The 14,852-nt window shown below is 38.2% G+C and overlaps 1 protein-coding gene across 4 annotated transcripts in view; it reads left to right on the top strand.

Moving 5' to 3' along the window:
• The window catches only part of UNC80 (unc-80 homolog, NALCN channel complex subunit), a 227,977-nt gene that overhangs the window by 208,703 nt on the left and 4,422 nt on the right, over window positions 1-14,852 (top strand). For 3 of the 4 annotated variants that reach the window (XM_046019112.1, XM_046019110.1, XM_046019111.1), the window contains 5 exons: window positions 2,499-2,637; window positions 5,132-5,188; window positions 12,614-12,695; window positions 13,590-13,701; window positions 14,300-14,499. In XM_046019112.1, the coding sequence (XP_045875068.1) occupies window positions 2,499-2,637; window positions 5,132-5,188; window positions 12,614-12,695; window positions 13,590-13,701; window positions 14,300-14,499 (590 nt within the window). The remainder of the gene's footprint in view (window positions 1-2,498; window positions 2,638-5,131; window positions 5,189-12,613; window positions 12,696-13,589; window positions 13,702-14,299; window positions 14,500-14,852) is intronic. The other variant, XM_046019113.1, reaches the window with a different exon arrangement.

Here is a 14,852-nt window from a genome sequence, read left to right on the forward strand (position 1 = left end):
CCTGAGTGGCTCAGTCAGTTAAGCACTTGTCTTCGGCTCAGGTCATGATCCCAGGGTCCTGGGATAGAGCCCCACATCTGGCTCTTGCTCAGTGGGGAGCCTGCTTCTCCCTTACCCTCTGCCTGCTGCTCGCCCTCCTTGTGTTCTCTCTCTCTCTCTGTCAAATAAATAAATAAAATCTTAAAAAAAAAAAAGACACTCTGGTATAACATTTATTTAACAAAGAGTGTTGTCAGTGCCTTAAGAATGAAGACAAAATCTAAGTCTTCACCCAGAGGCTCTCCATATCAAACAACAAAAAGCCCCATTCTAGACTAAATTAGGAAAAATAGGAGCTGAGTTTGGAATTTTAATTAACTAAAATGAATGAAAGTATTTTAATTCCCTATTAGAGTTGGATATGGAGGAGAGGAAAAGAAAAAAAAAATGCAGCTGCATTTCCAGATTTGGTTTCAGGGTTAATCAGATAATGAAGTGAAGATCATATTGTCTTTCACCTGACCTACAGATACACTTGTTTCCAAATCGCCCTGCTCACTGTGCAAGGAAGTACTCTTAAAATTGTAATGGGAAAACTTGAAAAATCTTGACCAAGGAAACAAAATGAGAGAGATAAGGATCAGCAGTTTTTATATTCAATAAGTCCTAGTAATAGTTCAGAACTTTAGTAATATCTATTCTTCTCTATGCTTGAAGTAATGTCTCCCAGCAGGTTTTCCTTTTTTTTTTTTTTTTTCATTATGGGAAATGATACCACCTATCTTTAGTAGAGCTGAATATCTTTTGTAGGTAACCTCCTAGCCAGAAGGAAGGAGATACAGAAGAAAGGTAGAGAGGAAACCAAAAGAGATATCACTGATTGGGAGCCCTCACTTATACCCACTGATGAGCATGCAATTTTTTGTTATTATCTCTGCTCTTAGACATCACAACCAACCCAGTGGAAAGAGAGTTGCTGACAAATGTGTGGTTTTAATGTGGGTGTGTAGTAATTCATATGGGCTGGGTATAAAAGCCAAATGGCTGACTGCTTTCAATTAAACTATTTTCCCATTCTGTCATCAAACCCATATTAAGACCTAACAGGTACAAGATGAGGTATAAGGAAGTAGGAGAAAAAATATGTTCTCTGAGATCTTAGATCGAGTCCTGTAGAGGAGATGACAGACATTTTCAATAAAGAGCATTTAATAAAAGGTTGAATGGAAAGCAGCATGTAATTAATCATCAAACAAATATTGAGAGACTGTGAAGTGATTTATGAGTTTAAATAGGAGGAAAAATCAGTGAGATATGGGAAAGTACTTTGTAGAAATGGCTCTATTTACGTTACCGTGTTTTTCATGTTTACAAGGCACCTTTGTTTATTCCCTTCTCTGTGAACACACCTAAAAAGAGAAAGCCATTTTATAACATGAATCAACTTCAAGTCAGTCATTAGTAACAAATTAAAATTTCTGGCACTTTTCATATACACGTTTTTGGTTTGAAAGAAGTTTCATTAGAAATATGACCACTTGGGGTATTTTAAATAAAAGATGTCAGATGACCTTGTATGGTAGCATAGGTTAACCACAATGCTACATTAATCAAAATATGTTTACTGTTCAGGGGTGCCTGGGTGGCTCAGTTGGTTATGCGTCTGACATGATCTCAGGGTCATGGGATAAAGGCTTGTGTCACACTTAGAGTAGCGTCTGCTTGAGATTCTTTCCCTCTCCCTCACCCTCTTGGTCTGTGCCTCCCCCTGCTTGTGTGTGCTCTCTCTCTCTCTCTCTCTCTCAAGTAAATAGATAAATAAAACCTTTAAAAAGTAAATAAAAATATGTTTACTGTTCAGCAACAAAGAACATTAACTCGCTTAAAATGAGGCCACCTTGTCACAAATACTGTGTTAAAGCTAACTTTCATATGGATTTGAAGATATTGGTTTCTACTTCATGAAAAAAATAAGACTGTATGTGTCAAGTTTTAAAACTTTAAGTGGAAATAAGCATTTGTGTTTTTTTTATTTTATAGGTTTTTAAATATTTACCCTAAAACTATCTGAAATAGTCTTGCCCTCAGCAGCCTAAAAATCATTAAATGTACTGAATATAGTTTTTTAGTGTCAAAAAAATATACTTGACTCATTCAGTAGCAATATTCCTTTTTGCACTATTCTCAGAACATTTAAAAAAATTTTAGCCCAGCTTTTCTGAAATCAGATGCCTCTTGTCTTTCACAAATAATTTACTTGTAAAAATGGACAAGATGTTTACATTTATTTCATGAAGGCTGTTTGAGGGTGGGAGATGTGTGGACGTGAAAAGTTGTCTGTCCCTTTGTACAGATTAAAAACTCAGACCTTTGGGAGTCTTACATTATGATAACTTAGCTTTAGAGAGTACCCTAAGGTAGAAACCCAAGCCAAGGATGGAACCCAAGTACAAACTCTGTGTGGGTCTTCTGATTGATGTCGTGGTTTTATAACACTGCATTCCTTTGTCCCCTATCAGATGACTCTGTAAGCATGCCCAGTGTGGTAAGTGAACAAGAAGCTTACCTCCTGAGTGCCATTGGAAGGAGGCGGTTCTCCAGCCACGTCTCTAGCATGTCTGCACCTCAGGCTGAGGTGGGCATGTTACCCAGCCAAAGGTAAAGAGCCATGGATATCTTATACTCTGCATTTGGGAGCAAAGGTAGAATTCTGAAAATTCACTTTTGTTGTTCTAAAAAGGTCAAAAGAGAAGCTGATGATCGTGTTTTTCTGTAGACCATTCAACAAAGGACTTTTCAACCAAAGTCATGCAGGCCACAGTTTGCAGAGAGTTTTCTAAGCCAGGTCCCAGTTTCTGAATCCAAGCATTGTTTCAACTTTAAAACTCTCTAGAAGTCTCTTCTTCTTGTTGCCAAGTGACATTTTCATATTTCACCCATATCATTAGCTAAGCTAATAATGAGTACCTGGTGAGTGTGTAGGACTAGCTTGATATATGCGGTGAAGTTTAGACTTTTGGTAGGTCACGAGTATTTACTTGGAGGTAGTGACGCTTAACCAAGCAGAAAAGGAGCTATGCCACTATGTGTGACCTTGGGCAGGTCATTTAACAGGGGCCAACAGTGCTCTTCTCTGTGAAAGAAGGAGGTCGGCTAAGGATCTTTACAGTACATTCTCTATAGTTCCATGATTCCGTGACTAAACACTTTAAGACGTTTCTCTATGTGTTCTCTGACCTATAAGAACACACATAAAAGTTCCAAGATATATAGATGTAGATATAGATCAAATATAGAAAATGATCTGACCTAAGAGTCAAAACATTGTCTTTTCCAGAGCCAATGATATTTTCACTTCAGGAACTGAAGTCTTTCAAAGAGTTGGCCTTATGTGGTTTTGGCTAGCTTATTGTTTATTTTTAATATCTACAGATTCATTGTGGTATACTTCATACATGGAAAATAATAAAAATCATAGCACATTCTAATGTCCAGCTAAAATAAGTTTTATGCAGAAATAATTACCCTATGCCCAAATCCTTTAGCAAATAGTTCATGAACTTTACCAAAGAAATAAAATTTGTGAAATAAAGTCTAACTTTGGAGAATATCAAAAACTAGGGGAAAATTATTTAAAAAATGATTAATAAGTAAATTTCATACTTGTAAGAAAGTAATATTTTATGTACTATTTGGTTAATACAAAAATTAATAATAGATAAGGGTTACTATCATCATTAGAGACTGTTTTACCTACCTTTTGGTAATTTATCTTTAAAATGGAGGTCTTTTAAATAAACTACATGAACAAAACTAGAGCTAAACTATAAAATATCCCAAAAAAAGGATATAAGTTCATACAAGCAGTTAGTTTTGGTAACTATCAATTCGTTTTTAATTGCTAGCATGTGCAAGCTTCTATCAAGGATAAAAGAAAACTGTCTAGCAATTCATGTAAAAGTTTTATTTAAATTAAGGAATTATAGGAATTGAACATAGAGGGGTTTTGGTGATTTACCTTAAACTAACCAGACCATCCATTCCCTTTGTACATATTCATTAAGAGGTTAAATTGTTTCAAGGGAGAAAATTTAATTCTCTTGTGGATATGCTGGAAATACAGAAAAATCATAGAGTTAAGCCTTTTGGTTTGAGTTATATTTTGGAAGGCTAGTGAAGGCAGTAATGTTTATGTGCATTAAGGAACGGGACCCTCTTTCTGGACACAGAATCCATTTCTATAGTGTACAATTAGGTAAATAATTGGTGGGGCAGGCATTCCATCTTTCTAAATAGTTTCATTCCTTTCAATTTAATAAGTGTTTATTGAGTGCCTTGTGGGTGCTTGCTTAGCCTGATGCTAGGTAGTGAAGTAGAGAGAGAAATTATGACACAATTTCTGTTCACAAATCCCAAAATCAGCTGCATCCAAATAAATCAGTAAACTATTTAATTATTCTCTCACCAACCTGATAGGTTTCTTCTTTTGGCATTCAATTCAGTCCCTAGACGATGGAGTAAGGAGGTAAATGAGAGTTCCAGGTGAATATTCTAGGGTTATCTTCCTCCCATTTGCTGTTGACTTGCATTTTCATTGCAAAATTAGCAAGGGAAGTTGAACTCTTTCTTTGCTTTTCTTACTGGCATCAGTTCTAAGAGTTTGGTTGTGGCAATTCATGGTAAGTGGCTTTTGTGTGATAATGTCACAACACATGAGAAAGAAGCTGCGTCCTGGTCGATGAAGAATCACGTACATAATAAGACAAATGGAAAGTAATAACCACCCAGCCAAATGGTCACCAAAGGAATGATATAGCCTCATCCTCTATGGATTCATTCTACAATGCATTTCAGAGCTCACGTGTTCCTTTGGAGCTCATTTTTAAGTCCTAATTCTTGACCAATAAATAGATCACTCCTGAGAGTCGCACCCACCCAAAGTCTCTCCTCCCCCATTGCCTCGAGTCCTATGTCTTGACAAACCCAGCGCAAGGTGAAATGGTTACCTGTCTCCTTTTCCTTCTTGTTCTGTTAAATTTATTTATTTATTTTTGGCTCTTGGAAGCAGAAAATTGCATGCCTTTTTTTCTTTTTCTTTTATTTGTTTGCATTTTCTTTCCCTAAATGCTTCATCTCCCTACCCCTCCTGCAGTGAACCTAATGTCCTCGATGACTCCCAGGGCCTGGCCGCCGAGGGCAGCCTCTCTAGGTACAGTGTCAACGCTACCTGTCTATTGGTGTCTGTGCTGGGAAACTAGCTGTTCCCTGTCTCCTCTGTCTCTCTGTCTCCTCTTGCCCCTCCCCCACCCACTGTCTTGATACCTATTTCCATTTCTTGCCCTTTGTTGCTCATGAACATACGAGCCTGGAAGTCAAAGGTGTAGCCTCCTTCATTTTCAGTTTCAGAGCTCAATCACAAATGGCCTAAAAAGCTTACTTAAAAAAAAAAAAAATCCGTGGAGTTCTTTTAAGGGCTTGTCCCATGGACATCTAAAAAGTTTGATATGCTAAATGTTAATTTTATCCCATTGAATCATTCCCTCCCACACTGATATCCCTTAAGAATGTTTTTCAGAAGCCTTTTAATACAACTCCCCATCATCAAGAAGCCCCTTATTAAATCCAGACAGGTCTTTTAGTTCATAGCATGGATGGTAAGAAAGCAAACAATGCTGCTATAATAAGAGAAGTGATGTCGATATAATTTCTATAATTCCCTCTCTTTGATGCATGCTATGTGGCAAGCTATTATAGTAGCTTGTTCAAACAACACTGATAAAAAGAACGTCCGTCCCAGCACAAAGACGACTCCAAAACTTGCCATGAAATGTCAGACACAGACATTTCTTGGCAAATAAGAGAAGTCTTACAATGCAGACAATAAGATATCTTGACTATTGGTTTCAGACGTCAGAAAGGGGGACTGCACCTTTAACACTCAGATAAACCACGTCAAACATTCCTAATCTTGTGCTGTTGATTCACACCTCTCAACTAATCCTCATTAGGGGCGATGCTTCTTGTTCATTCTAACAATGCCTTAGTTTCATCTCAAGAGAAAGCATTCCCTTCCAGGTCTGCGTTACATAGTGAGTACCATACGTTTATTGCTTTATCACAAAGATGAGGAAATGTTGAGAGGCTGTTCCTGTGACAGGATATTCTTCGTTTTCTTTTTGTTTTCTTTGCATCTTGTTCAGATTTCACATTTTCTTCAGCAATTGAAAATGGGAAATTTAGTCCATCATCAGGTGTATCTTTTTTTTTTTTTTACTAGACCCATAATTCACGGCATTCATTTGTGTTTGCGAGCCCTTGCCTTGACAGATCAGTCTCTTACTGTTGGTAAATGTGGACGTGCTGCAGAGTGCAGACTCAAGTCCATTATCAAGAGCTGTGGGGGTGTGGATGTACAATACAGTCCTCAAGGTGGTTTCCCTTCATTGTTCACAGTGTTTGAAGAGATCGGAACCGCGTCTAGCACCATGACCACTACTTTCAAAGAATACATTTGTTTGATGCTTGAAATTACGTGTGAGATAGATGAACCTTGTTTAGAAGAGAACTTCAGTGGCCCTCCGAGTGTGGAAAAGATTAAGCCCTTTGTTGACTTCCATTTGGCCAACTTTGTCCCAGGGCTTTTCTAATTAGGCCAAATTCTGCTCTTGCTAAGTAAAAATACTAGTCCAGGTTTGGTGACAGAAGGCAGGAATTTGAGTTGATTTTTATAAACTTTCTAAAGGATTTGGACCTCTCTGGCAGGCTCAGGGTTCAGACTGCTGAACTTGACATTATCAGAACCAGTCTGCCCTGGGTCCGGCACCAGTGGGAATAAACCCAAAGTTTTTGCTACATAAGACTGTTTCAGTGCCAAAACTATAGCTTTTATCTACAACTGAATTAGTCAGTCATGTCAGGACTTTGGAGACTGTTTTAGATCAACTGTTGTTGATCTGTTGTTCCTATACCTGGCAAGTTTTAGTTCTGGGTATTACCTGCCCACACTCAGTGGTGGTCATTAAGGAAAGAGAGGATGAGGTGTTCACTTGGATTCTAAATAATCCTGTTCATGCAGAAGCATCCCATCAGCCACTAGCACATCCGCCTTTGCCAGACCTTGCAAATTGTATTTCTTGAACTCCATCATGTCACCAAGTTCTCTTTGGAGGAGAGGAACTTTTGGAATTTCTAAGAGGTGGGTTTATGAAATAGGATATGCACTTACTTATATCTGCTTTTCAGACATTCTTATTTTTGGCATGAAACTTCTTTATGTTGCAGACTCTTCAGATCCTAAAGAAACAGTAGGGATCAACCATGACAGTTATATTTAGCATGCACCCGAACACTCAGGACCTAAAATACACCCAAAGTAGTCCTAAGGAAATTCTGGCTCCAAACCTTAAAGAAAACCAGGAAGCAGGGTCCTGAGTGGCTCAGTTGGTTAAATGTCCGACTCTTGGTCTCAGCTCAGGTCTTCAGCTCAGGGTTGTGAGTTCAAGCCCAGCATTGGGATCCATGCTGGTTGTGGAGCCTACTTACAGGAGAAAAAAAAAAAAAGAATACCAGGAATCATGCCCAAAGGAAAGTAATACACCCTGCTTTTCCCCTAACTCCCACATTTTGGCAAATGTTCTGGAGATTTGCTTTTGAAAGAGCATTTATTTTAGGTCAAAGGGAGAAGTTGGCCTGAGGGATAAATGAGGAAGAGACCAGAATAACTAGGGTGACCTGATGAATAGGTAGAAACCAATAAAAATTTGTAGAACTTTTGAAAATTTCTTTCAGGATTTTTTTTTTTAACCTGTACTATCTGGTTTCTTTTAAATATTCATCACAAGAGGTATCAGCCTTCTAGAAGCACCATTCTATGGAGTAAAGATTCTTTCTTTTGGAAATTAACACATTAAAATATTATCCCATCCTTTTCTGTTGAGACTATTACTCTTAGAGGCATATAAACTCACTGTAGATGTTCCCTCCCTGTTCCTGCCCCCCAGCTACACACACTGTCTATCATGTTTTCTCCAGAAGAATTAGAAATACAGAAGTTACTCAAGCACTTAGCCTGGATGTTTATTTTTTTTATTTTTTTAAATTGTATTTATTTATTTGACAGAGAGAGAGAGAGATCACAAGTAGGCAGAGAGGCAGGCAGAGAGAGGGGGAAGCAGGCTCCCTGCTGAGCAGAGAGCCCGAAGCGGGGCTCGATCCCAGGACACTGAGATCTTGACCTGAGCCAAAGGCAGAGGCTTAACCCACTGAGCCACCCAGGTGCCCCTTAGCCTGGATGTTTATACTTGAAAATCAGATTTTGTTCGAACAGGTTAGAATACTTTGAAAGACAGGAATTGACGATCAATTCTTATTTAAAAAAAAAAGAGATTATAATGCTATTTGATTTTGTAAGGATAATTTTAATCCCTGTGAAAAATAAGAATGTGGCTCAAGTTTGAACAAGACTATGTAGCCTGGGTGAGACAAAATAAAAAATAACCTATTTAGTAGAACCCATATCATGATCATCCACATTTCCAAAGTATGAAAACTTGGCAAGTCCATTCCAAGTACTTAGAAAAATATTTAAACCTTTCTCGTGTAACTGAGAACGACCAGCTAAGAAAACGTGTGTTGTGATACACAGATATGTCCTTTGCCAATGCTGCCTCGTTCTTACTGGCTATCTGAGATCCAGATTATCCTCCCTCTTTACTCTGATTCTAGCCACTAATCTCTAAATTCTGTGGCATTTAAAATACATTTTCTGGATGTTGTTGAAGGGGGTCAGGACAGACTCTCCCCAGAATCTGCCATTTTGGCATGTGGATTATTTTGAGGTGAAGGCACTTGAGACCCTGTGGCATCGAGAGAAACTTCTGTCCTTCTCTTATCCACACAGCAGACTCTATGTTGAGGGTCTTTCCCAGAATAAGGGTTATTAAACGAGATCAACTTTATCTGAGTGGACCCATCTGGATGGTAGGGCAAACATCTAATTACCAAACATCAGCTCTTCTTACACCCTGCAAAGTGCCTTCCTTTCTTCTGAAATCCCTACCCCAAACCCTTCTCCTTAGTTCAGAATGACATGGAGATGTCATTTTGCCCGACTGTCTTTGGAATGTCCATGTCTTGTGGATCCTCTGTACTTAAACCTACGAAATTTGATTTTCTCCCGTTATTCTGTCTCGTGTTAATTTGATTCTTTGTCCAGCTAGAAAGACTTCCAAGGGGACAGGAATTGTTGCTCTGCGATATTGTGGAGGCTAAGTAAATTTTAAACAATGATCTTTTATGGGGAAAGGGAAAAGTCGAATTTTGTCTCCTGTTTATTTCCCTGTTCCCTACAAATGCTTTATGGCTCCTTTGGTGCTGGCTTTATGCATTCCCATCATAAGACAGTCACTCAGGGTAAATGGCTATGCTTTGTGTCTTGTATTCCACCTCTATATTTCTCTAACCATATTAAAACTGAACCTAAAAGCGCAGGTCGAGGTAAGGAAAATATGAATTCATTTTCCATGTGCTAGTCTTACCTCGTGCGTCCACTTAAATCTTTTGTTTATGAAATACATCTATGTCTCAATCTACACATTTTTTGTAACTTTAGATGGATAATATGAATTATTATTACATTTTTATATATTATATTTTTATTACATTACTGAATGTCCACTTATCCACCTATCCAGTATTTTAAAAGTACCATTAGGTGTATATCTCATTTAGGAAATGCATACATATTTCTAAACTACACTCCAGGCCCTCAGGCTGAAACAGAGAAAAAGAGGTAATTTGTGCCAAAAATTGTTCTCCTAACGTTGTCTGAACTTCGCCAGCTTATTACTTCCTTGCATTTTGGGTAAGGTGTTTTTTGTTTTTCGTAGACAGTTGAGTCAAATTCTGACAAGCCCTAAATGCATGGCCTTCCCTAAAATCTGGATCATTGTATGGTTTACCATAGTGATGGTTTTCAGTGACTCCAAAATATAAAGGATAATTTTAGCTTCAATTGAGAATGTTTTATTTCCTTTTCTCTTTATTGTTTTAAGCAATTATTAACTGTGGAAAATCGATCATTTCTCATTCTCAAGATCAACATTTTCAAGAAACCAGTTTACTTTAGAGAGGCACTTAGGGCAAACACCTTGGTCTTCTCTCGGTTGGTTTTAGTACTGTACATTCTTATGGTCACAAATCATAAATCCTACAGATGACTAAAATAGTACATGACTTGGAGAGAATTTGAAACTACTTTTTATATGCAATTTTATATAGACCTGAGAGAAAGTAATGTGTTCAGCAAGACTTACTTCCATTTTGAACTTTTCTGGCTGTTTATTAATGTGCCCTAACTGCACATAGTTAGGCCAGACTTTGATGTTCCCAGTACGTCTCTTTTGGGGAGAATATCGTGTATTAGGTGGGATATACTATTTTCAGGGACATGTTCTGTAATTTCGTCTTTGATATGTGCATTCCACTGATGAAATGCTCTATCATTTATATACAGAACAGCTAATTACTGAAGCTGTAAACTTGATTCATTTCTTAGATATAAGCCTCTCTGTCCATAGAGAAAATTTTGATGCTTATGATCCTCTCTCAAAATAACCATCATGAAACTACCATTATGCTTTGACATTTAACACTCCCTGAGTAACGTGTATTTCTTTTCTTGCACCATTTTTTCTTCACAATCTCCGATTACTGAATTAAAAACAAGACAAGTGGACTGCCTCAATTTCATTTTCTCTGCCCAATTATTTTCAAAACATTTTATAACCCACTTCCTTTTAGCGTTCTAGAAGCAATAAACTCATTACAAATAGCTAACATAAAACAAAGAAGCATGCTATATACATCCCTTTTCATGTTCCAACCATTTTACATCAACTAACTTCTTTTCTCGACCTTAATGGGAGGTAGGTGGTAAGTATTAACCTCCCTTTATGGCCAAGGGAACAGAGGTAACACTTAGATGTCAACGAAGAAACCATCCCAAAGAAAGCTTTGCTTGGTGTTTGGGAGAAACTTGTTTCTACTCTTGAGCATATGGTGATTGAATACTCTTTTGTACCTAAAGCACATGTTAAAATATATAATTAATAAGGAGATGTCACTTCAAACATGCCAGCAACATAGTCTGGATTGCTTATCAGAATTTATTGCATTGTTCCTTTGAATAATGATCCATCTTCATAGGAAGGTCACATATGTATAAAAATAATGTATATTGATCTTTTGAGCTTGATATTAAGGAGAACAAAAAAGTTTAAAAAGCATCTGTTTTAGGTAATTTTGTACTGCGTATCCCAAATGGTGTAATTATGATATAATGACATCCTTATTTCGTAAAAACTTTGATATACTCCATTTGGGAATCGTTGATTTTCTTCTAGTGGATATATGAGTAAAACTTCTAAAAAATGACAGATATGACTGTCACCCATGTGACGGTTAACCAGTTGTTAACATAACAGGGGAAATATCTGATTGTCTATCCCGCCACCAATTTCTTTCTCTACAACTACAACTAGATATTTTAGATAGCTCTTTTTTTTTTTTTAATGGAAAATGAGTGAATATAGTCTTTCTTTTTCCTGGACAGTTGCTGACTCTGGATTTCTCTGTGGAATATTTTACTCTAAAGACAATTAGTAGATGACTCTCCTTTTGCAAAGGCAAAACAGAAATTAATTGCCCATTAACCAAATAAGCACAATGGCATCATCCATGGGGTTACAGTGTTCTCTGGGGCACAAAACATTTCTTCTTTTCACCGTCATTCCCATTATAAATACCTATTATACATGCATGCAGAATGAAAATGGATCATGGGCCCATGAGAGTATTTTCAGCCTCACCCAACACTGAAGTAGCCACCACGGTCAGGAATCATTTTTGCATATAAAATACACGCATACACAGTAAATTTGGGGGGAGCAGCTTTTTGTTTTTATAAATTGCTCAATGTGTTTGAGTGCAGCTACTCGATTGATAAGTTTCTGAGTTCTTCCGTTAGCTTGATTATTTTGCCGGCCTTTTAGATCTAAAATCTTTTCCTAAAAACATTTAATTGTCTACCCATGTGACTATTCACTGACTCAGTAGTCACAGAGACTTCAGGCTGCAAACATGTGTTGAATGTGCCCCTTCACCCAAATGGATTCTGTGTCTGATGTGTTTGATATCTGTCCATCTTATTTTCATTTAAATTGAAATTTTAACCAAGGTGTTCCCATCCATGTGATAGAGTTGTTTGTGTTTGTTTGTCAACCACCTTTTCCCTTCTCCTTGGAAAAAAAAAAATTGAGATTAGACTGTGACATCTTTAACCTTTTGGTGGCTTCCAAACCAGGGGTGTGATCGAACCAATGTTTTGTTGAATGATAGACATGGCATCAGTGACTAAAAGCAAAATCTCAATTTTGGCAGCTTGGGGCTACGAGGCCTTGTCCTCCCTCCCAAAGCCTTGAAATCTTTCATCCCAGGGATACTTTCCCAACCTTCCTTCAAAGATAATGGTATCTTTGAAGTGACTATTTCATAGAAGTGGTTTTGGCTAACACCTACCCGAGGATGGTCGTCTGTACCCTCTCTGCGGTCCACTAACACTGTTGATGCTTGACAGGGTGGCAAGTGTCCAGAGTGAACCTGGCCAACAGAACCTCCTCATTCAGCAGCCGTTGGGGAGGAAGAGGGGCCTGAGGCAGGTAAGCAGACCCAGAAAGGACAGGAGAGTAATTTGTAGTGCCCACCTATATGAAGATCGTATTTTGCCTTCTCCCCACCTGAAATAACCAGTACAGAGCAACTTTAAAACGTAAGTACTTGGGCAAGCGGAGAGTTTGGCTTTTATTTTAGCTTTGAGTCTTCTTATTGCTAAAGCTGATTCCTTAGCTGCATAAGCAGACCTATAATTCTCTTTGTCCCCTGTCCAGAAACCTTCTTTCCTTCTGAGCAAGGAAGATTTGTTAGGAAGTTGATGTAAGGCCTGTTCCTCTACAGAGGTATAGACCCAGTAGACCTTTCTTCTTTATTTCAAGATTAATGATTCAGGTTAAAATCAAAATCAAAGTAAAGATCATGTTTACAGATTTCCTCAGATTGGGGTCCCTTTATTCTCTACATACAAATTTAAATGAGACTTTGTACAGTCGCCTCAATTGGAGCTTCCCATCATTTGCATACCAGACACTTTCTCAGCATCTGAAATTTTTTCAACAACCTCCCCTTGAGAGTTAGCATGCGTTTAGCTACAACTTTTAGATGAGCAAAAGCTGACTGATAAGCAGTACTTAACTAATTTTGTATCCTGAAATTATCACATTGACTATTTTAAATTTTAAAACTTAAAATTTAAATATGTTAATTAATGGATACATAAAGAACTAATAATTGGGAGATAGAATTGGTTCAAGGGAACGCCAGATTCAAATACTCAGTGTTCCATATACAGAAAGAAGTTTATTTTATCAGCTACGAATACAGGTGTCCACGGAAACCCTTAAAGGAAAGAATACACCAGAGTCAGAATTCTCTGAACACAGTTTCCTCCCAGGCAGTTAGAGCCCTCTTGCCAGCTTTATTCTGCCTATTCTCTTTAGCTAAGACGTCCTCTACTGTCACGTCAGAAGACACAGACTGAACCCAAAAACCGCCACGGGGCTCGGCTGTCAACCACTCGCAGGAGTATTCAACCTAAAACGAAGCCATCTGGTGAGGCCTCCTGGGTCCCTTCTGACTATATCATTGACTCCATGTCATGGAACTCAGTCAGGAAGGTCTGCAGACCCTGAGCTCATGCTTGGGATTAGGGAAGAAGTTTTCCAGGGCACTTTAGTGCCTTTCCTTCTTTTCACCTTTCCTACCCTATCCCGACCCCATAAGTCTAGGGACATGGAAGAATCCAGTGTAAACCACGAATGCTATGAGATTTGATTCTACCAGGTTGTGCTTTCTTTACCCAAGTCAGGAACGGAGCTTGTTATAGGTCTTACTGAAGACAAAGAAATGAATGATAGGAACTTTTAAGTCTTGTTGGTGGCTGTTATGAGTGATGACCAAGTTCACCTAATGCTTGATGGAAATCTTGTTTAAGCCATTTATGTAAAAATGATTTTTTTCACCCAAATTCTACTCTTTGTAAGAAGGTGAAATCAAAACATATACAGAGTAGTCAAATATGCTCTTCTCTTTTAACAAGCCAGCAGTGTCTTTACAAAGAAAAGCCAGGAAACACTGGTTAAAGCTAATTATTAAGCACTGGACAATATATTTTTTTTTCTCTATTTACTGCTTTACTTCTGACCTACAGCGGACCAGAAACGTTCTGTGACCTTCATTGAGGCTCAGCCGGAGCCAGCCGCCACCCTTCCAGAAACACTTCCCGCCACAGGCCAGCCACAAGGCTGCAGTCCGGCCCCATCTAAGAAGCCGGAAGGAATGGGCAAACCAGTCCTCACGTCTTCCCCTGCCATTGTAGTTGCTGATCTTCACAGCCTGTCTCCCAGGCAGGTGAGGGCTCTAAAGACACAGGCGAGGCTTGCCCCCTGCATACAGTGTGTCTAGGAACAACATGGATATGCATATCTAGCCCATATAATGGAAGTCTGGGTCTATAACATTTTGTTACCCAGACGGACAACAGTCCTGTTGTCATGAACAAGAACATCCATATGGTCAGGAATATATCTACTTAAAGAAGGAATAAGAGAAATCTTGGGATTCTTTGTTATGAAAAACTCAAAAGAAAATATTTTGCAACTAAAATAACCATTGAAAACCATGATATGATACCTAGTTGAAAGATAGTTCAATATAAAAGGAAAATAAATTTCCCCTTTGGAACCCTGTAAATAGCTGTCCGT

The sequence above is a fragment of the Meles meles genome, chromosome 9, assembly GCF_922984935.1.
Source record: "Meles meles chromosome 9, mMelMel3.1 paternal haplotype, whole genome shotgun sequence".
NCBI lineage: Eukaryota > Metazoa > Chordata > Mammalia > Carnivora > Mustelidae > Meles > Meles meles.